We start from the raw sequence: 23,715 nt of genomic DNA, 5'->3' as shown, positions 1-23,715 counted from the left end.
GATATTCTTTCCATTTTTTGACATTTTTGGATTTGAGCTTCATCTATTTTTATAACAAATACAAGTTTTCCTTCACAATATATTTCTCGAATGTTGTAATATCTCACCATAAAAGATTGGACTTTTCTAATGTTCATCCAAATATTATTATAAACGTTGTATTCAAAAGACGATTTTTTTTTTGTCTCTCATATGGCATTGTTCCCTCAATATAGAAATACTCTCCGAAATGTTTAAAAATTTCCTCATTTCACAGAGTTCTATATTTTCCAACATTGTGAGGTCTAGGCAACCCAAAAGCTTTGATTTTGTAATACTTAAGGACCCTAAACTAGATTTTAGAGATGGCTCTGTATCCCTTTCTACTCACTCCCACTGTGTCACAAACTTCTTGCATTTGGAAAGGCTGGACCAATAAGTCCATATCTTTTAGTAGATGTTGAAAGACTAGTTTTTTTTTAGTTTGATTTTCAAGAAGTTTCAAAAGTTTCAAGATATCCGACCTATTCATAAGCTCATTCAAAAATCTTACCCTTTCCTGAGCATTAGACATGTCAAATCCTAGAAGGGTAGTAACATAATCTCTTACAAGTTTTAACCTTTTTTTCCTTTGTCCAGATCTCTCTGTCAAAGTTAACTACATCTCGTATTCGTTTTACTCATGCTCTTAACCCTATTGGAGTTTCTTTTAAGGTTTTCAAATGATAATTTTCTTGTTTCAAAGACACTATTTTGTTTTCAAGTTCTATAATTTTTGTTGCATTCAAAGATAAAGTATTTTGAAGATATGTAATATATTCTACATGTGATTGAGATAGTCTTAAACTATAACCAAGTAATCTTAAAAAAGATCATGTTCTTTCTAGAGGTACATGTGATATTCTGCAAGATGTTTCAATGGGAGGAGCAAAAGCAAGAAGATTTTTGAGCAACCATGACACCAAACAAGTCAATGCATTGTGGAACTGCTGGAAACATCTATGTGTCATCACCACAAATGTCAAAAGTAGACCAGATGTAGCCAACAAACGTATGGAAGTTTGAAAAAAACTTGACGATTTTTTCAAAGTCCTAAGACAACAAGTTGGTTCAAATACTTATGCAAATGATTTCAAAAAAGCAATAAAGATTTTAATTAAAGCTATCATAGATGCCTGGGGAGAAAAAGACATAACTTATTACTTGGTGAGTGTTCAGACTTATCAAAACAATTAAAATTAAAGTGTAATTTCTTAAATTTACTAACAAAGAATTGTCTTTGTAGCATATTCTTTACTTGCATGGACCATATTTTGCTGCAGGACCCCTTGCAACATGGAACACACAAGGAATGGAAAAGTCTCACTATCAAGCGAGAAGTTCCTTTTTCAGATGTACCAGAAGAGGAGGTGGTCAAAGAAGAAGCAATGCACTTAAAGAATTATTCAATTGGTTCTATAGGAGGCAATTACAAAGGATGAGATCAAAGAACCACCAATCTGAAACTACACAAACACCTCAAGATAGAGACTAATGATTTACTAACACATTTGTACCTCTTACAAAATATTTGCTGAATTATTACTAGTCCTTGCAAAATATTGTGTGTACATTAGTTTTTTATTCTCTTGGGACTATTTGGCATGTCACCTCTGTATCTCAAAAATTTTCTCCTTCTATAACCTCCAAGAAGATTGATATCTGACTCCTCAGCTGGCAGCTGCATAGCTAGAGTAGCAAAGAAAGTATCCTGCTCTTGAGGCATTGAAACTTGCAGCATATCCAAAGATTCTAAGAGCAGCAACTCTCTCTAAAAGCAAGACCTTGTTAGCATTTTTTTGAAGAGGAGTGTATCCCATGAACCTTGACAACACCTTCAAGGCAAATATTAGCAACTCAGCATCTTCAGAGAAGTTCATGTGGAATGCACAGAACACAGCCTTATCCAATGTAGGTAAGTAGTACATGAGAGCAGATGAAGGCCTTCTTGACCTAGTCTCTGTAGCTTTCACTCTACTGCCTTTACCTCTTTCTAGAAAATCATCCTTATCAAGCAATTCAATCAGCAAGACAAAAACCTCACTTTAAAAAAATTACAATCACAATAACATTTTACAAAAGATTAAATGGAAACTACCTTCTGCAACTCATCCTCAATAACTACTTTGTCTTTCATCAAGTTGCATGAGCCAACCCTTTCCACTTTATCAGAATCTGCCTGAAGCTTGAAATCTCTACCAAAAGACTCTACACCTAACTCAATAAGCCTGTTCTCAAAATCCTCATCTCTAAGGGAAGGTTTCTCCTCATCCACTCTTTTAAGACACAAGGCAAGAGCATCAGGAGCAAGGATAAAAGAGTAGTCAGATGTTTGCAAATCAAGTGCCAAAAACTCTTCCTGTGACTCTACTTCTGTATCAATAAAGTCTTTGGTCACCTCACAAGCTTCTGAAATTGCTGCAATACAGTAGTCTTCCCTGATATTGAAGAGACATTGAAGATAGGACAAAGGAATAAAATCTTTCTCATTGATATAGAAGAAAGAAAGGCTTGGAACAGTTACAGAGGATTCAGATATGCTTGCTTCCTCTGAGGGCTCAGTAACATTAAAAGCCCTAAATTCAGCAACATCAAGATTGGCACTTTCTTTCTCCTCACAGCTTGAACATCAATTTCTTTCTCCTCAGCTTGAACATCAATTTCTTCCTCTTCTAAAATCTCACTTTTCTCTAGCTTTGAGACTGTGGTGACATTTAAGTTTTCTTCCTCCTTCTCTGCATCAATTTCTGATTGTTGCTCTTTATCTTGTATTTCTGCTCTCAAAAATAGAAAGAAAAGAAAAGAGACATCCTTGGGGACAAGGTTACAAAGCTTTTTATGAATTGGACAAGAAATGGATGAAGGGCATGTGAAAGAGATTCTATTTGAAAATCTACTGAACCTCTTTGTAACTTTGGCTTTCTCCACTGACAGCTGAGTAAAATCAGTAAGGTGACAAAAATCATTGTCTCCGATATGAAAACAATGAGCTTCAATTGTTTGTACTCCTCTTCAAGAATGTCCTTAAGCTTCATCAAAACATCTGAAAGGAGAAACCTTGGATTGAATATCTCCACTGCATCTATGTATACCTTCATATCATGACAATCTTGCAAAATAGCATTCAAGAGTCTTTCACTTGGGCTTTCTTCAACAAGTTCATGTCGTCCCTCAATACTTTTACTCATTATGATATTTTAGAAAAACGCTTGAATAAATCTCAAGAAGGCTAAGAAGTCTTGATATGAAAGAGCCCGAACAAAGCGAAAATAAGTGGTCCAAAAGTTTTGAAATGCTTCTATCGCTTGGTGCTGGCTTTGGCAATTTAAAGGTTCGAAAAAAAAAACAGAGGGTTTTGCAAAATATAACACAGCTTGACTAAGCGAAAATAAGTGGTCCAAAATTTTAGAAAAAAATTGAGAGAGTTTTGAGAAAATTTGATGGAGCACGTGGAGCGTGGCAAAAACACCTTAAATAGTGACCGTTCGTGCCACGTGGTAAAAATGATTGCATGACACGTGTATCCAACAGTCCTATGTACGACCTATTCAAGGTATAAAAAGTTAATTTTCTTGAAAACATTTCTATTTTTCACCAACACGGTATCAAGCGAGATCACCCCTCCGAGTTTCTCGGAATTTTCTTTTACTCTTCTCACCCATATCAAGCGATAGACCTCATCCATATCAATCGAACCTCCTTCATCGCTTCGTTCCGAATCCTACCCTATCACTTGGACATACCCAATCAAGCTAGAACCAAGCGATTGCACATTTCCAATACTTTAGGAAGCCTTCAATCGCTTAGTTCTAGCTCCATTTGTCATTGCCCGAATCAAGCGATAGTGCTTATCCATCCACTTTGGATCCACCCAGTCGCTTCGTTCGGGATTTTTGCCCTATCACTTGGCCATTCCAAATCAAGTTAGAACCAAGTGATTGCCTATTTCCAATACTTCTGGAAGCCTTCAATCACTTAGTTCCATCTCTTTTTGTCATTGCTCGAATCAAGCGATAGTGCTTATCCAACAAATTTGGATGCGCCTCATTTCTTCGTTCGAGCCACTATGAGTTTTCTTTATCTCAACACACAAATCACTTCCATCGGGTCTCTTTTTTTTCTTTAACTTCAATGGCGAGAACAAAACTGACTGCAAGGAGAGTCTACCCCCCTTTGGAGACTAAAAAAGCTCAAGACAAACTAGGATCTTCCAAAAAGCCAATTAGCGATGAAAAACAAGAAAAGCCTCCTCCAGAGCCTCGTGCTAGGGCAACAGCAAGAAAGAGATTAAACTATCAGGTGAAGTCATTAAGAGAGATCAGAGCGGCACAGAAATCTACAAGTCTTCTCATCTCTCGACTGCCATTTATTCGAGTTATTAGGGACATATCAGAAAGGTTAGTTGGTAAAATGAGAAACACAAATCTTGATAAAGTCCGATGGGAGTCACAGGCCCTTATGTGTCTTCAAGAGGCTACTGAAGATTTTTTAATCGACTTTATGAATGATGGATACATTGTTGCTGCATTTGCTCATAGGATCACTCTTATGAGGAAAGATTTTGTGCTTGTGTTCAGACTTAGATACAAGTTTGACAAAGCTTTGGAACCCATTCCAAGTCAAGATATGAGGGCTTTTGAAATTCTTAATATTCCTCCAGCAAGACAACCCAAGCAATCAGTTGTTATTGAAGATATTTCTCATACTTATAGTACAAGAAAAGCTCAAGATATTAAAGAAGAAGTGGAGAAAGAGAGAGAGAAGGAGAAGATTACAGAGGATGCCATTCTTTCTCAGCAAGCTAAAATTTTTCATGCATCCAATTCAGAGCTTTATCAGAATGTAACAGGTCAAATGATAGTAGATGTCTCCATGCATGGAGAGGATGAGGTTTATTGTGATATTTCCCCTGAAGACACAAGTATACTTGTGAATCACAATATTGAGATATGTGACACAGTCCTCTTCATCTGTCTGAGATTTGTGTAGATTTCCTTTTGCTTTCTTGATGAATTTCTCAGATTCCATATTCTGTTGATATGTTTTGTTTATGTCTCCAGACGTCTTATGAGGGATCTTCCTGACTCAATGGCTATGCAAGCGACCATTCTTGATCCCCTTATTACACAATGCCTTTTCAATAGGCAAGGAGATCTTGCAAGTTTTCTCAAAAACTTTGATATGCTAACATGCAATTACATTGTATACCCTTATGTTGAAGTGTAAGACTCACACTCAATTATCTTTTGTCCATCATTACAATATTCACAACTAATTACAGTATTCATCTTATCACAGAGGCCATTGGAGTCTTATTATCTTCAATCTATTGGATAGAGATGTTATCTTTATGAATTCTTTAGCATCCATTCATGGGAGAAGTAAAATGTAAGAATCAACTTTACCATGGTTTATGTTCTAGAGCAATATTTTGTATGTTTTCAATTGTTTGGTTGACCCTCAATATTTTATGCTTGCAGTGCTGCCAAACTTATCTTGAGTTTTCTAGGTTCCACCTATGAAGACTACAAACTTGAAGATTTTAAGTACTACAATCAGGAAGTTCCTTTGCAGAAAGACTCAACATCTTGTGGATGGATGGTGCTTGCTAATGCTTGGAGATATCTTGAGTCAAGATTTAGAATGACAACACTTACTATAAGTTCATGTAATAATAGCATTGATTGATTTGGTCAATACATTTAGTGACTTTGTCATATTAAGAATTTTTCTTATTTTCTTTTGCCTTAGTTGCATGAATATACAGATTCTTGGGTAAGCTGGGTAAGGGAGAAGGCAGTGTCTATGGTTTTGAACAGATCTATCAACCCAGTTGATCTTGATTCTCCCTTTCCACCTAATAAAGGAGCCAAGGGTACAACTTTAAAGAAAAGAAAAAAGGATGAGAAGGAAAGCCATGTCAAGGATGGCTCATCCAAAAAGAAAAAGACCTCTACCAAAGAGAAGAAGAAAAGAAAGAAGAGCCCTACTAAGAGCAGATCTTCCAAGGGAAAAAGGAGCCATTCTAAAGAGAAGACCCATTCTAAGAGTCCTTAGGCTACAGAGAAGAGCCCTAGCCCTCTTGCTAAAGAGAAGAGCCCTACCCCTTCTGCTAAAGAGAAGACCCCTAGCCCTCCTGCCAAAGAGAAGAGCTCTTCACCAGCTCAAGAGAAGACTCCTATCAAAGAGAAGACCCCTGTCAAAGAGAAGAGCTCTTCACCAGCTCAAGAGAAGACTCCTATCAAAGAGAAGACCCCTAGCCCTCCTGCCAAAGAGAAGAGCTCTTCACCAGCTCAAGAGAAGACTCCTATCAAAGAGAAGACCCCTGTCAAAGAGAAAACCCCAAGCAAAGAGAAGACCCCTGTCAAAGAGAAGAGTGCTACTAAAGGTCTTCCGTTTCACTCACCAGTGAAATTTAAAATTCAGAAGCGTCGTTCATCCAACAAAGAAAGTAAGAGGACAAATGTTGGCTCTCCATTCAATTTCTTTTTCATGTTCCCCAAGAAGACTGCCAAGTCTCCAAAGCCAACCTCCAAAGAACCTTCTCCAAAACTAGACCCCACTGCCAAATCTCCCTCGCCAACACCTAAAGATCTCAGAGAAGAGCCCAACTTACCACCAGTTGAGGAATCCACTGCAAAGTCTTCCTTTCCAACACCTCAAGAGATTAAAACTTGAACCTCAATCAGCCAAATTTGATCGAAGCAAACAAAAGAGAGAAAGATTCTCTAAAGAACCAGGGTCATCCCATGCCAAAAGAAAAGTTGATTTTGTTGAGTGATTCCACAAATTGGCTTTTGTTTTGTTCATTTTGTCCATATGAACACACCCTTTTTGGGACAATATTCTGTACTTAAATTCAGTATCAATAATTTGATATTCAACTGTTAAACCTTGGTTTGTGTTGCAAACAATATGTTGACCATTTTTGTGAAGAAGTCAAGACGAAATTTAGCAAAATATATTGATTACATTATTGGAGAAATCCTTTTCAGCTTTACAAAATTGCCCTTGCAACAAGTGGCTCAAATACAACTCTTTTTGGGGAAAGACATGTGATGCATGAGGTTACACTCTCCATCCTTGTACTGACAACAATATCATCTACTTTGAATCTATATTCAAGTGATGTTTTGTCCAGAAACTCAAGCGACTCTCTTACATGTTGTAGTCTCTAGTTTGATGTTACTATGAGGTTCCTAGGATCTATGAATGGATGGACTATGATGTTAAATTCAAACTCTGGACAATTCTCTTCAAAATCCAAAGGGACCCAACTACCAAGCTTGCTTTTCCATCTCCTATAGTCATAGCCCAAAACTAGGATTGACGACATAGTTGGTATGATATAGACATAGAATTTGGGCTTACTCTACAATTGATATTGTCGCCAATATGAAAAGTTTCCTTGGTACTCCATTCTTCTCCAAGTAAAGTGTCCAAATCAGTCGCGTCGATAGTCTTCTATTAAGCCACATCATTCTTTTCCTCTCCAATTCCATTGTATTAAAACATGCCACAAAGACATGTATAGGCAAGAACCATTGAATTTTTATCCTTCTTGAAATCCTTCCAGGAGACATAGCTTTAAGAATATCATCTCTAATTTTGGATTTGAAGCTTGTTGTGGTATTTGGATCAGGAACTTCCCATTCTAGTGACATTAATGTGGGAATAGGTATATAATTCTCCATGAACACCTTCTCTTGATGGAACCCTGTATTCTGCAAAATACACAAATATATCCACTGATTTGTAAAATGAAGGTGGTTTGTCTGCATACATTACATCTACAATCCCCTTGTGAATTGCTTTGAATGTGCCACTTAAGCTCTCAACAGGCTGCCACTCCACAGCAGCTGTTGATGGAAAGATAACTGAAATTAAACAAACAACAAATATATCAGAAGGAGAAATATTGTGTTGTATCAAATAGATAAAGTTTTGTTAAATTACAGTAAGAATGGAGAATTGGATGTTCATCCAAGTTCAACACCATGTCTTTGGCCATGTAGATATGTTGAACTTTTGCAAGCCAGCCACATTGTCGATCACTTTGAAGGCAAGAACACGACCTTTCCAATGGGATTTCACTTCATTTCGCTTGGTTCTTTTCACCTTGTGGGCACCTTTGCAAGAGAGAAGCATTGTTACCCAATCATTCACACGAAAAGACATGGGTTTTCAAACACCATCCTCTCTGGTGTTATGAAAATCACAAGAAGTTATATTATGAGAAGGACGACGTGAGGATGCCATAGAAGCTCACAGATGAGAGAAAAATAGTGAGTCTTTTGAAAATCCAAAAAAAGGAGAATAAGCCATATGCCAAAATGGAGGGAAGGTGGAAAAGGGAATGAGCCACACCAAAATGGAGGGAAGGTGGAAAGTAGACGTTTGAAAAAATTTGGTGATTTGTCATTAATAGCGTTGTTTTCAGAGCCTGAAAAGAGAAGATTTCGTATCTTCCTGCTTGATTTTTTGAAATATAAAATGGAACAAGATGTCACTATTTTGGACCCAAACTTTAATGTTAGCCATCGTAAACATCTAAATTAAGCCGTTTTGGCCATTCGCCACTAAAATAGAACCGTTAAGAAGACATTTAGAGGAGACAAGAATGCCATACTTTTGTATACGTGTCAATTCACAATTAGACAATTTCTTAATCCTTAGATTAACAAACATCCCTTTTCTAGTCGTTTTTGACCCTAAGATTAAGATCTATTCATAGATTAAGATCTATGCATGGAGGACCTAAAAACAAAACCCCTCTTTTTGATAGATAAAGTAGAGGAAAGACATGATAAAAAGATAGAAAAGAGAGGAAAGATAGGATAGCACTTACCTCTTTTTAGTGATGTTGAAAGAGAAGATTAGAAGACCTACAAAACCAACAAAAGGGTGAGGAAAGGATTAGTAATGTATACATACCAAAGCCCTAAGAACGTAATGCATACATACAAAATTGAAAAGATTAAGCTCTTTTCATGCATGAAGCTCTATGCAAAGATCTTAATGCATACATAGAGCTCTATGCATAGATACAAAAGCTTATGCAAGCTATGCTAAAGCTTATGCAAGCTATATCGCTATGCAAGCCTTATGCAAACTACGCCACTATGCAAGACTTATGCAAGCTATGCTAAAGCTTATGCATAAAGAGAGCATGAGGCCTTATGCATAATAAATATTTAAGCATAATGCTTTATGCGTAAGGCCTTATGCATAATAAATATTTAAGCATAATGCTTTATGCGTAAGGCCTTATGCATAAAGCGTACGCATAAGGCTTATGCATAAAGCACTATGTATAAGACCTTACGCAAAAAACTTTGCATGAGACCTTATGCACAAAGCATGCATGAGGCCTTATGCATAAAGCCTCTATATAAAGCTATGAATGAGACCTTATGCATAAAGCTATGCATGAGGCCTTATGCATAAAGCATTATACATAAAGATTATGGGCAAAGCTACAAAACAAATCCCTTGCACCCAAGGGTGCAATAATAATAGAGGAGAAAAGAGAGGAAAGATAGAAAAGCACTTACCTCTTTTTTGTGATGTTGAAAGAGAGGATTAGAGGACCTACTGTTGAAAGAACGGTAGAGGAGGAGGAGACACACACACAGGAGCAAACCCTAATGTCTATTGCAAACCCTAACCATAGAGGGAAGTCATGTCCACTCTCACACAAAGCATAATGCCCTAATCCATAATCCACACAACACACAATGAGCTGTGTCCACACTCTACTAACCCTAGCTAATGTCCACACACTATGACCAGCTGGACACGCGGTCATTTATGTCTCGCACATGTTCCTACCTAATCTGCCAGCACATAGCATAGCTGGCTCACACTGACATATCGAGCTTGAATCTCAACAGCCCCTCTCAAGCTCATGATGTACTGCCGATGAAGATGTAGATGAGCTTGGGATATCAAGACTCTCAACACTCCCCCTCAAGCTCATCCCATGTACTCCCAACATAGTCCGAAAGTACTCAAACTTCTCCCTGCTAAGTGGCTTTGTGAAGATATCAGCCACCTGCTCATCAGTCTTCACATAGTGAAGATCAACTGTACCATAAAGTGATAATGGACCTCTATGTGTTTGGTCCTCGCATGAAATACTGGATTCTTTGCCAGCTATATACTGCTCATGTTGTCACAATGAATGACAACTTTCCCATCAAGAGGCTCACATAAATCTGCCAAGAGACTCTTTAACCAAACAGCCTCGCAAGTAGCAATGGTTGCACCCCTGTACTCAGCCTCTATACTGGATAAAGCAACTGTAGGTTGCTTTTTGCTACTCCAACTCACCACAGCACTTCCAAGTGTAAAAGCATATCCACTAGTAGACCTCCTATCATATGCGCTACGTGCCCAATCAGCATCTGTGTAGCCATGAATGTCCAAGCTTTTACCACTCTCATAAAATAGACCATAATGTGCTGTGGTCTTCACATATCTCATGATGTGTCTCACTGCATCCAAATGTGGTTTCCTGGGGCTCTGCATAAACTGACTGACTAGCCCCACTGCATAACTCAAATCTGGGCGTGTGATAGTCATGTATATGAGACTACCAACCATCTTCCTGTACATGGAAAGATCATCCAATTCCTCGCCATAATCAGCCTGCAATTTCACATTTTGCTCCAATGGTGTACTCATAGGTTTACACCCTGTCATGCCATACTGTGCCAACATATCCAAGGCATATTGGCGCTGTACTAACCAAGTACCTGCATGATCTTTCACCACTTCAATGCCAAGGAAGTATCTCAACTCACCAAGATCTTTCATGTCAAATTTCCCACTTAAAGCTTTCTTGACATGCATCACATCTGCACCATGATCACCTGTAATAATCAAGTCATCCACATAGATGACTAGTAAAACAATCCCATGCTCTGTCTTCTTCACATAGAGTGAAGAATCTACTGTAGAAATCTGAAAACCAAGTGAGATAAGATAGCTACTCATCTTATCACTCCATGCACGTGGTGCTTGCTTTAGACCATACAATGCCTTTTTCAACCTGCATACGTGAGTAGGATATCTAGGGTGTACATACCCTTCTGGCTGTGCCATGTATACTTCCTCTTGTAGATCTCCATTAAGAAATGCATTCTTTACATCCATCTAATGCATTTCCCAGCCATTAGCTGCAGCCATAGCAATGACTGCTCTCACTGTGCCCATCTTAGCCACTGGGCTAAACGTCTCATCATAATCCAATCCATGGGTCTGTGCATATCCCTTTGCTACCAATCTTGCTTTATGTCTTTCAATAGAACCATCAGATTTGCACTTCACTTTGTAGACCCATTTACATCCAATAACATTCTTGTCCTTTTGGTAGGGCAACCAAATCCCATGTATCATTATGGACCAATGCATCCATCTCTATGTCCATTGCTTTCTCCCATACATGCTCTCCAATAGCCTCTGTGTAGCATGTAGGTTCCACATGCTTTACCATAGATGTCATGTATGCATAGTGCATAGCAAAATCTCTGTATGTCAATCTGTCAACAGGATATCTGACTCTCTGGGATCTTCGCAATGCATGCGGGTCACTCTGTACACCTGTGACTCTAGCATGTGGTGGCACATATCTGTCTTGTCTAGCATCAGGTGTACGTAAAACAGGTATGCCAAGCTCCTCATCCAAACTTTCAGAACTGGATGACTCATATCCTGTGATTCCAATTCCTTCGACTTTCTTTTTGCCTTTATCCAAAGCACTACTCCCAGTGCTTACACTCTCATGCCTCAAACGTCCTGACCATGGACGTACACTGTACTCTCAGCTTCTGCTGTGCTGGCCCAGACATAGTAGTAGAACTTGAACTTGCTTGTGATGGCAAGTTCACATGTACATCAGCCTCAAGTGACTCAATAACACCCTCATCTTTTGCTTTATACCAACTAGCAAGCTCATCAAACACCACATCACGTGAGATGACCATTTGTCTAGTTTGTGGATTATAACACTTGTAGGCCTTTCGATCCTGTGCATATCCAACAAATATACATTTCTCTGCTTTAGGATCCAACTTTCTTCTCCTTTCATCAGGCACATGAACATAAGCTATACATCCAAAAACTTTAAGATGTCCAATGTCTGGCCCCTGTAACCTGTGAGCCGCATCTCTGGCGTGCTTCCATGAGTGAATGGCTGCTGTAGGTGTTTTGTTCAATATGTATACTGCAGTAGCACATGCTTCTGCCCAATAGTAATCTGGCATGCTCTTTTCATTAAGCATTGCCCTTGCCACTTCACATATAACTCTATTCTTTCTCTCAGCCACACCATTCTGCTGAGGTGTATACCTGCATGTCAACTGTCTTCTTATTCCATGCTTCCTCAAGAAATGCTCAAAAGCTTTTGAGGTGTATTCACCACCTCCATCTGTCCTCAGACATTTAATCCAACAGCCATACTGCTTTTCTGCAAAAGCTTTGAAATCCATGAATTTTTCCAATACTTCACTCTTCTCCCTGAGAAAGTATATCCATGTCATCCTGCTAAAGTCATCAATGAATGTAACATAGTATAGACTGCCTTTGATAGATGGGTTTTGTGCAGGACCCCATACATCACTGTGCACGATTTCAAGTGGTCTGTTACTCATATTTCCTTCTCTAGGAAATCTCAACCTTGCCTGCTTCCCAAACTGACAGGCTTCACAAACATGCATATGTCCATCATATTTGAACCTAGGTAAACCATTGACAATGCCTCTTGTTTCTGTATATTAACATGGCCAATCCTCTTGTGCCACATATCAATATCCTGTACCACATTCCTGCTCTTTGAAAACATGGCTGATTTTAGCTCAGGAATTCCAGCATCCAGCTTAAACAGTCTTCCTTCTTTCTTGCCTTTAGCAATCACTCTACATCCATGTTTGAAGTCTTCAACAAAGCATCCATGCTCGTTGAATGTAACCTGTAATCCCTGTTCCACCATTTGACCCAACTGAGGCCAAGCTTTTAGTGATTGAAGGCACATACAGCACATCTGACATAGACTTTGTCTGACCATTATGCATGACCAATGGTACACTTCCAACATGTGTAATGACATGCTGGGTATCATCACCTGTTTCCACATAGCCTTTGACATCCATTGGCTTTATGTGCTCAAACCATTCACCATGGCATGTCATATGATTTGATGCTCCTGAGTCCATATACCATGTATCATCATTCTCAGCATTTGTTGTCATAGAACCCACAACATGCTTCATGGCAAACAAATGATTTGCAGTTCCATCATTGCTACTTGATGCATAGTTGCCACCATGTTGTGCATAGTTTCCACCATAATGACCACCACGCTGTGTTCTTCTCCCTCTCAAATCATTCTGTTTGCGAAAGCAATCTCTCGCCATATGACCATATTTGCCACAATAATGGCATTCCACATCTTGCATAGAATTTTGTTGGCCTTGCCAACGTCCTCGACCACGGGGGGTACCTCTACCTCGCTGAGGTGCATAACCACGACCACCTCGAGCACCATAAGGAGGCTGAAAATTCTGTTGTGGAGGTCTATCCTGCCATCCACGACCATTACCACCACGTCCACGCGATGCAAATCTCCCCCTGCCTCTAAAACCTCTCTGCGAGTAAAATGCCTGATTTCTGCCATCATCATGGCTAGTAGATGCATCCTGAAATGAATCATTGAGCTTGATTTCCTCAACCAACAAGAGGGAAACCAACTCATCGAAGTCGGGTAGACCTGTACTCCTCACTGAGATAGATGTATCAAAGGACTTGTATTCCTTGCCAAGACCACGCAAGGTAATATCCACCAAATCATCATCAGGCATGGGGGCATTTATTGTGGCCAATGCATCTGCAAACTTCTTGATTTCTTGCACATAATCGTGTATGCTTCTTTTATTCCTTTTCACATTGTGTATCTGCTGTCGCAATTGAGACTTGCGAGCACTCGTATCTGTATCAAACATTTTGACCAAAGTATCCCATGCATCTTTGGGATTCTCAGCATCCTGAATGTGTATGAGCATAGCATCAGATATACATATAGACAAATAATGCAGCACTTTGAATGCTCTCTCTGACCATTGCTTATGAGCAATAAGCTGCTGCTGTGTGTAGGTTGCCGAGGTAGCTCAGGCTCTGGCTCAGCACCTGTAATGAGATTCGAGAATCCTTTCCCTTTCAAGAAACTCTTTATCCTGTACTTCCATGCCTGGAAGTTCTTCCTATCCAGCTTTTCACCAACAATCTGAACTGGATTGTCAGACATGTTTGCTCAATGCATACACCTTCTGCACACTTCAAATCTGTAAGTGAGCCTTCCTCAGCTCAACCACACTCCAATGAATGTTCCAGATACTCCAAGATAGCCAACAAACTCTAAATTTGATGTAGAAAATCAACCTGTAATCATCCGAGATGAACTGACTCACGCAGTGCGGAATACCCTGTATTGATACGCCTTCCAAGGCTCCAAATCGCAATGTAATGGTGCAATCAAGTCTAGGAAACTTTCATTGACACCTAATGAACCTCAATGTTGAGTATCAACTCCATCTGACATGTGTAATCATCAATTTTTGAAAATCCCTTTTTTTGTTTTTGAAAAAATCAGAAAAACCAGTAATGATTTGGCTCTAATTCCTTCAATAATTCACCAAATTGCGCAACCAGGCATTCATTAGCTTAGCAATAGTTTCCATCAACTCCATGTAAGAGGAATTTATCCAATTGTAAAACACCAAAGATTAATTGCTCGATTAAAATGCTATGTTTCTCTGCAACCAGTGGGACAGCCTATTTTAATCAGCTCATTCCCAGCTCAATTAAGCATCATTGACCAAACAAATCACATACCCCTCTTCTCCAAGATGTAAAGCATCCAATTGCTAAAGCAAACTTGAAGTATGTCAAGCAACCAATGAATAATTGACCTCCTCGTAGGCAAAAACCAGAAAAACTGTCCTGTTTTCTCCTGTCTGGCTGCGCCGCCTGCTGTAGGGCCCTTTGGGAAGCTTTATGATGCTAATTGATGAGTGCTACAAGTGCCCAAGACACCTAGGTATGTGTGCAACCCACCAATGGTTGGATTTTCACCAAAAATAGGCTCCAAATGCATCAATTTTTGACTTTCTCTCTGTTTTGTGAGAGCTCAAAAAACCAGTAATTTCTCTCAATTAAATGCATGTAAATTGCTCCAAAATCACAGTAGGGCTTGCATAAGAGTTGCCAATACATCCCTCATTGTCAGATACATGTTTGCTTTGCCAGATTTACATGTATTTCCACCATACATCAATGTTCCCAAGCTTTAATGGAAAGCTTTAATGAAAAGCTTTAATGGAAAGCTTCAAAAAACCAGAATTTTGCTTTGCTTTGATTTGCTCTAAAATGCTTTGCTTTTGCCTGTTTCACCTGCAATCCGCTCAAGGATGTTTAGAGGACCTTACCCGATAGGCCAAGCTCTGAGATCTGATAGTATTTGGTGTGCTCCAAGCTTCACAGCTCCAATGGCAGCTTCACAGCTTCTTCTTCCCTCTTCACTCACTCACTCATAAACCCTAATAAACAGCACAAGGCTCTGATACCATGTTGAAAGAACGATAGAGGAGGAGGAGACACACACACAGGAGCAAACCCTAATGTCTATTGCAAACCCTAACCATAGAGGGAAGCCATGTCCACTCTCACACAAAGCATAATGCCCTAATCCATAATCCACACAACACACAATGAGTTGTGTCCACACTCTACTAACCCTAGCTAATGTCCACACACTATGACCAGCTAGACACGCGGTCATTTATGTCTCGCACATGTTCCTACCTAATCTGCTAGCACATAGCATAGCTGGCTCTCACACTGACATATCGAGCTTGAATCTCAACACCTACAAAACCAATAAAAGCGTGAGGAAAAGATTAGTAATGCATACATACAAAAGCTTATGCAAGCTGCTATGCTGCTATGCAAGCCGTATGCAAACTATGCCACTATGCAAGCCTTATGCAAGTTATGCTAAAGCTTATGCATGAAGCATGCATGAGGTCTTATGCATAAAGCTTTAAGAATAAAGCTATGCATGAGGCCTTATGCATAAAGCATGTATGAGGCTTTATCCATAAAGCAATGCATAAGGCCTTATGCATAAAGCACTATTCAAGCCACACTAGCCTACTAAACCGTTCCCTGGCACTATGCATGCATAGATTAAGCTCTATACACAGAGGTTAATGCATGCATAGAGGTCTATGCATAAAGCTTAATCTATGCATAGATCTCTATGCATTATGAATGCATGCATAGAGCTTAATCTATGCATTAAGCTCTAGCTTAATCTATGCATTAAGCTCTATGAATAGAGCTTAATGCATAGATTAAGCTCTATGATTATAGCTCTATCCATAGATTAAGCTCTATGCATAGAGGACCTACAAAATATAACCCCTCTTTCTGGTAGGTAAAAATAGAGGAAATAGATGATAAAAAGATAGGAAAGATAGGAAAGCACTGACCTCTTTTTGGTGATGTTGAAAGACAAGATTTGAACACCTACAAAACCAATAAAAGGGTGAGGAAAGGATTAGTAATGCATACATACAAAAGTCTTAAGGACCTAATGCATACATATAAAATCAAAAAGATTAAGCTCTATTCATGCATAGAGTTCAATGCATGCATAAAGCTCTATGCATAGAGCTTAATCTATGCATAGATCTCTATGAATTTTGAACTCATGCATAGAGCTTAATCTATACATTAAGCTCTAAGAATAGAGATTAATGCATAGATTAATCTCTATGATTAGAGCTCTATTCATAGATTAATCTCTATGATTAGAGCTCTATTCATAGATTAAGCTCTATGAATAGAGAACCTACAAAATAGAACCACTCCTTTTCGTAGATAAAAATAGAGGAAAGAGAGGATAAAAAGATACGAAAGAGAGGAAAGATAAGAAAGCACTTACCTCTTTTTAGTGACCTTGAAAGAGAAGATTAGAAGTCTTGTAAAACCAACAAAAGGGTGAGGAATGGATTAGTAATGCATACATACAGAAGCTTTATGCTGCTATACAAGCTATGCTAAAGCTTATGCATAAAGCATGTGTGAGGCCTTATACATACAGCTATGCATGAGGCCTTATGCATACAACTATGCATGAGGCCTTATGTGCATAAAGCTTATGCAAAAGACTTATGCATAAAGCATGCATTAGGCCTTATGCTAAAAGCATGCATGAGGTCTTATGCATAAAGCCTATGCATAAAGCTATGCATGAGGCCTTATGCAAGAAGCACTATACAAGCCACGTTAGCCTAAACTAAAGTGTACGGTGGCAATATGCATTAAGTATGCATGCATATATCTTAATGCATTAAGATATATGCATGCATTAAGTATGCATGCATATATCTTAATGCATGCATAGATTAAGCTCTATGCATGCTTTAAGCTCTATACATAGAGCTTAATGCATGCATAGATGTCTATGCATAGATCTCTATGCATTATGAATGCATGCATAGAGCTTAATCTTTGTATTAACCTCTAATAATAGAGCTTAATGTATAGATTAAGCTCTATGATTAGAACTCTATCCATACATTAAGCCTGCATAGAGGACATACAAAACAGAACCTTCTCTTTTTAGTAGATAAAATTATTTGAAAGAGAGGATAAAAAGATAGGAAAGAGAGGAAAGCACTTACCTCTTTTTGATGCTGTTGAAAGAGAAGATTAAAAGATCTACAAAACCAACAAAAGGGTGAGGAAAGGATTAGTAATGCATACATGCCAAAGCCCTAAGAACCTGATGCATACATACAAAATCGAAGAGATTAAGCTCTTTTCATGCATTAAGCTCTATGCATAGAGCTTAATGCATACATAGAGTTGTATGCATAGATACAAAAGCTTATGCAAGCTATGCTAAAGCTTATGCAAACTATGCTAAAGCTTATGCAAACTACGCCACTATGCAAGCCTTATGCAAACTACGCCACTATGCAAGCCTTATGCAAGCTATGCCACTATGCAAGCCTTATGCAAACTACGTCACTATGCAAGCCTTATGCAAGCTTTGCTAAAGCTTATGCATAAAGAATGCATGAGGCCTTATGCATAAAGCTTTGCTAAAGCTTATGCATAAAGAATGCATGAGGCCTTATGCATAAAGCTTTGAGCAAAGTGCTTTATGCATGAGGCCTTATGCATAATAAATATTTAAGCATAATGCTTTATGCATGAGGCCTTTTGCATAAAGCATATGCATAAGGCTCATGCATTAAGCTCTATGCATAGAGCTTAATGCATACATAGAGTTGTATGCATAGATACAAAAGCTTATGCAAGCTATGCTAAAGCTTATACAAACTATACTAAAGCTTATGCAAGCTATGTCACTATATGCAAGCTATGTCACTATGCAAGCCTTATGCAAACCACGCCACTATGCAAGCCTTATGCAAGCTTTGCTAAAGCTTATGCAGCATAAAGAATGCATGAGGCCTTATGCAAAAAGCTTTGAGCAAAGTGCTTTATGCATGAGGCCTTATGCATAATAAATATTTAAGCATAATGCTTTATGCATGAGGCCTTTTGCATAAAGCATATGCATAAGGCTTATGCATAAAGCACTATGCATAAGAACTTAAGCATAAAACTATGCATGATGCCTTATGCACAAAGCATGCATGAGACCTTATGCATAAAGCCTATACATAAAGCTATGCATGAGGCCTTATGCATAAAGCTATGCATGAGGGCTTATGCATAAAGCATTATACATAAAGATTATGCGCAAAGCTACAAAACAAATCTCTTGCACCCACCCAAGGATGCAATAATAATAGAGGAAAGAGAGGAAAGATAGGAAAGCACTTACCTCTTTTTTGTTATGTTGAAAGAGAGGATTAGAGAACCTACAAAACTAATAAAAGGGTGAAGAAAATATTAGTAATTCATACATACAAAAGCTTAGGCAAGCTATGCCCCGCTATGCAAGCCGTATGCAAACTACGCCACTATATGCAAGCCGTATGCAAACTACGCCACTATGCAAGCCTTATATGCAAGTTATGTTAAGCTTAGCATGAGGCCTTATCCATAAAGCTATGCATGAGACTTATGCATAAAGCACTATTCAAGCCACACTAGCCTACTAAACCATTCCGCGGCACTATGCATTAAGCATGCATGCATAGAGCTTAATGCATGCATAGAGGTCTATGCATAAAGCTTAATCTATGCATAGATCTCTATGCATTATGAATGCATGCATAGAGCTTAATGCATAGATTAAGCTCTATGATTAGAGCTCTATCCATAGATTAAGCTCCATGCATATAGGACCTACAAAATAAAACCCCTCTTTTTGGTAGGTAAAAAGAGAGGAAAGAAAGGATAAAAAGATAGGAAAGAGAAGAAAGATAGAAAAGCACTACCTCTTTTTGGTGATGTTGAAAGAGAAGATTAGAACATCTACAAAACCAATAAAAGGGTAAGGAAAGGATAAGTAATGCGTACATACAAAAGTCCTAAGAAATTAATTCATACATATAAAATCAAAAAGATTAAGCTCTATTCATGCATAGAGCTTAATGAATGCACAAAGCTCTACGCATAGAGCTTAATCTATGCATAGATCTCTATGCATTTTGCATGCATGCATAGAGCTTAATCTATACATTAAGCTCTACGAATAGAGCTTAATGCATAAATTAACCTCTATGATTAGAGCTCTATTCATAAATTAAGATCTATGATTAGAGCTTTATTCAAAGATTAAGATCTATGATTAGCGCTATTTTTATAGATTAAGATCTATGAATAGAGGACCTACAAAATAAAACCCCTCCTTTCGATAGATAAAAATAGAGGAAAGAGAGGATATAAAGATAGAAAAGAGATGAAAGATAATAAAGCACTTTTTAGTGATATAGTGAAAGAGAAGATTAGAAGACCTATAAAGCCAACAAAAGGGTGAGGAATGGATTAGTAATGCATACAAAAGCTTTATGCAAGCTATGCAAGCTATGCTAAAGCTTATGCACATAAAGAATGTGTGAGGCCTTATGCATAAAGCTATGCATAAGGCCTTATGCATAAAGCTTATGCACAAGGCCTATGCATAAAGCATGCATAAGGCCTTATGCATAAAGCATGCATGAGGCCTTATGCAGAAAGCCTATGCGTAAAGCTATACATGAGACCTTATGCATAAAGCTATGCTTGAGGCTTATGCAAAAAGCACTATACAAGCCATCTAGCAACCTAAACTAAATCGTACCCCGGCAATATGCATTAAGTATGCATGCATAGATTAAGCTCTATGCATGCTTTAAGCTCTATACATAGAGATAGCTTAATACATGCATAGATTTCTACGCATAGAGCTTAATCTATGTATAGATCTCTATGCATTATGAATACATGCATAGAGCTTAATCTATGCATTAAGCTCTAATAGAGCTTAATGTATAGATTAAGCTCTATGATTAGAACTCTATACATAGATTAAGCTCTATGCATAGAGGACCTACAAAACAGAACCCCTCTTTTTGGCAGATAAAAATAGAGAAAAGAAAAGATAAAAAGATAGGAAAGAGAGGAAAGCACTTACCTCTTTTTGGTGATGTTAAAAGATAAGATTATAAGACCTACAAAACCAACAAAAGGATGAGGAAAGGATTAGTAATGCACACATACCAAAGCCTTACGAAGCTAATGCATACATACAAAATCCAAAAGTTAAGCTCTTTTCATGCATTAAGCTCTATGCATAGTGCTTAATGCATACATAGAGCTCTATGCATAGATACAAACGCTAATACAAGCTATGCTAAAGCTTATGCAAGCTATGTTGATATGCAAGCCTTAGGCAAACTACGCCGCTATGCAAGCCCCTTATGCAAACTACGCCACTATGCAAGCCCCTTATGAAAGCTATGCTAAAGCTTATGCATAAAGAATGCACGAGGCCTTATGTATAAAGCTATAAGCAAATTGATTTATGAACGAGGTCTTATGCATAATAAATATTTAAGAATAAGGCTTTATGCATGAGGACTTATGCATAAAGCGTATGTATAAGACTTATGCATAAAGCACTATGCATAAGACCTTAAGTATAAAACTATGCATGAGGCCTTATGCACAAAGCATGCATGAGGACTTATGCATAAAGCCTATACATAAAGCTATGCATGAGGCCTTATGCATAAAGCTATGCAAGAGGCCTTATCCATAAAGCATTATACATAAAGATTATGCACAAAGCTACAAAACAAATCCCTTCCATCCAAGGGTGCAATAACAGTAGAGGAACGAGAGGAAAGATAGAAAAGCACTTACCTCTTTTTTTGATGTTGAAAGAGAGGATTAGAGGACCTACAAAACCAATAAAAGGGTGAGGAAAAGATAAGTTATGCATACATACAAAAGCTTATGCAAGCTATGCCGCTATGCAAGCCGTATGCAAACTTTGCTGCTATGCAAGCCTTATGCAAGTTATCCTAAAGCTTATGCATAAAGCATGCATGAGGTCTTATGCATAAAGCTTTAAGCATAAAGCTATGCGTGAGACCTTATGCATAAAGCTTATGCATAAGGCTTATGCATAAAGCATGCATAAGGCCTTATCCCAATAAAGCTATGCATGAGGCCTTATGCATAAACCACTACTCAAGCCACACTAGCTTACTGAACCGTTCCCTTACATTATGCATTAAGCATGCATACATAGAGCTTAATGCATGCATAGAGGTCTATACATAAAGTTTAATCTATGCATAGATCTCTATGCATTATGAATGCATAGATCTATGTATTAAGTATGTATGTATGCATTAAGCATGCATACATAGAGCTTAATGCATGCATAAATTAAGCTCTATGCATAGAGCTTAATGCATGCATAGAGCTTGATCTATGCATTAAGCTCTATGAATAGAGCTTAATGCATAGATTAAGCTCTATGCATAGAGGACCTACAAAATAAAATCTCTCTTTTTGATAGGTAAAAATAGAGGAAAGAGATGATATAAAGGTAGAAAAGAGAGGAAAGATAGGAAAGCACTTACCACTTTTTGGTGTGATGTTGAAAGAGAAGATTAGAACACCTACAAAACCAGTAAAAGAGTGAGGAAAGGATTAGTAATGCATACATACAAAATTCATAAGAACCTAATTCATACATATAAAATCAAATGAGATTAAGCTCTATTCATGCATAGAGCTTAATGCATGCAGAGAGCTCTATGCATAGAGCTTAATCTATGCATAGATCTCCATGCATTATGAATGAATGCATAGAGCTTAATCTATACATTAAGTTATATGAATTGAGCTTAATACTACAAAGATTAAGCTCTATGATTAGAGCTCTATTCATAGATTAAGATCTATGACTCGAGCTCTATTCATGGATTAAGCTCTATAAATAGAAGACCTACAAAATAAAACCCCTCTTTTTGGTAGATAAAAATAGAGGAAAGAGAGGATAAAAAGATAAGAAAGAGAAGAAAGCACTTACCTCTTTTTAGTGATGTTGAAAGAGAAGATTAGAAGACCTATAAAACCAACAAAAGGGTGAGGAATGGATTAGTAATGCATACATACAAAAGCTTTATGCTGCTATGCAAGCTATACTAAAGCTTTTTCATAATGCGTGAGGCCTTATACATAAAGCTATGCATGAGGCTTTATGCATAAAGCTTATGCACAAGGCTTGTTCATAAAGCATGCACAAGGCTTGTTCATAAAGCATGCATGAGGCCTTATGCATGAAGCATGCATGAGGCCTTATGCATAAAGCTATGTATGAGGCTTATGCATAAAGCACTATACAAGCCACGCTAGTATAAACTAAGCCACGCTAGTCTAAACTAAGCCATACCTTGACAATATGCATTAAGCATGCATACATAGATGTTAATGCATGCATAGATTAAGCTCTATGCATAGAGCTTAATGCATGCATATATGTCTATGCATAGAGATTAATCTATGCATAGATCTCTATGCGTTATGAATGCGTGTATAGAGCTTAATCTTTGCATTAGGCTCTATGAATAGAGCTTTATGTATAGATTAAGCTCTATGATTAGAACTTTATCCATAGATTAAGCTCTATGCATAGAGGACCTACAAAACAAAACCCCTCTTTTAGGTAAATAAAAATAGAGGAAAGAGAGAATAAAAAGATAGGAAGAGAGGAAAGATAGGAAAGCACTTACCTCTTTTTGGTGAAGTTGAAAAAGAAGATTAGAATACCTATAAAACCGACAAAAGGGTGAGGAAAGGATTAGTATTGCATACATACCAAAGTCCTAAGAACCTAATGCATACATACAAAATCGAAAAGATTAAGCTCTTTTCATGCATTAAGCTCTATGCATAGAGCTCTATGCATACATAGAGCTGTATGCGTAGATACAAAATCTTATGCAAGCTATGCTAAAGCTTATGCAAGCTATGTCGCTATGCAAGCCTTATGCAAACTACGCCACTATGCAAGCCTTATGCAAGCTTTGCTAAAGCTTATGCATAAAGAATGCATAAGGCCTTATGCATAAAGCTTTAAGCAAATTGCTTTATGCATGAGGCCTTATGCACAAAGCATGCATGAGACCTTATGCAAGCTTTACTAAAGCTTATGCATAA

The 23,715-nt window shown here is 38.0% G+C and overlaps 2 protein-coding genes across 2 annotated transcripts in view; one reads left to right on the top strand and one right to left on the bottom strand.

The window, feature by feature from the left end:
- The window catches only part of LOC147614241 (uncharacterized), a 70,827-nt gene that overhangs the window by 3,832 nt on the left and 43,280 nt on the right, over positions 1-23,715 (bottom strand). Inside the window, exons 6-7 of the mRNA XM_086780494.1 lie at positions 22,134-22,172; positions 9,573-9,609 (exon numbers count right to left, since the gene is read on the bottom strand). Coding sequence (XP_086636620.1) covers positions 9,573-9,609; positions 22,134-22,172 — 76 coding nt within the window. The remainder of the gene's footprint in view (positions 1-9,572; positions 9,610-22,133; positions 22,173-23,715) is intronic.
- LOC147614242 (uncharacterized) lies at positions 4,150-4,996 on the top strand. Its single transcript, XM_086780341.1, has 2 exons — positions 4,150-4,860; positions 4,979-4,996. The coding sequence occupies exons 1-2, from the start codon at positions 4,150-4,152 to the stop codon at positions 4,994-4,996; spliced, it is 729 nt and encodes a 242-aa protein (XP_086636467.1).

This window comes from Cibotium barometz, chromosome 42 (genome assembly GCF_041138505.1).
Source record: "Cibotium barometz isolate CiBa-2024 chromosome 42, ASM4113850v1, whole genome shotgun sequence".
In the NCBI taxonomy this organism is placed as follows: Eukaryota; Viridiplantae; Streptophyta; class Polypodiopsida; order Cyatheales; family Cibotiaceae; genus Cibotium; species Cibotium barometz.
Note: the sequence above shows the minus strand (reverse complement) of the source record. Positions and strands in the feature narration are given on the sequence as shown.

What these genes read in the sequence shown, in the direction of transcription:
- LOC147614242 (XM_086780341.1), top strand. Translation starts at nt 4,150, where the DNA reads ATGGCGAGAACAAAACTGACTGCAAGGAGAGTCTACCCCCCTTTGGAG.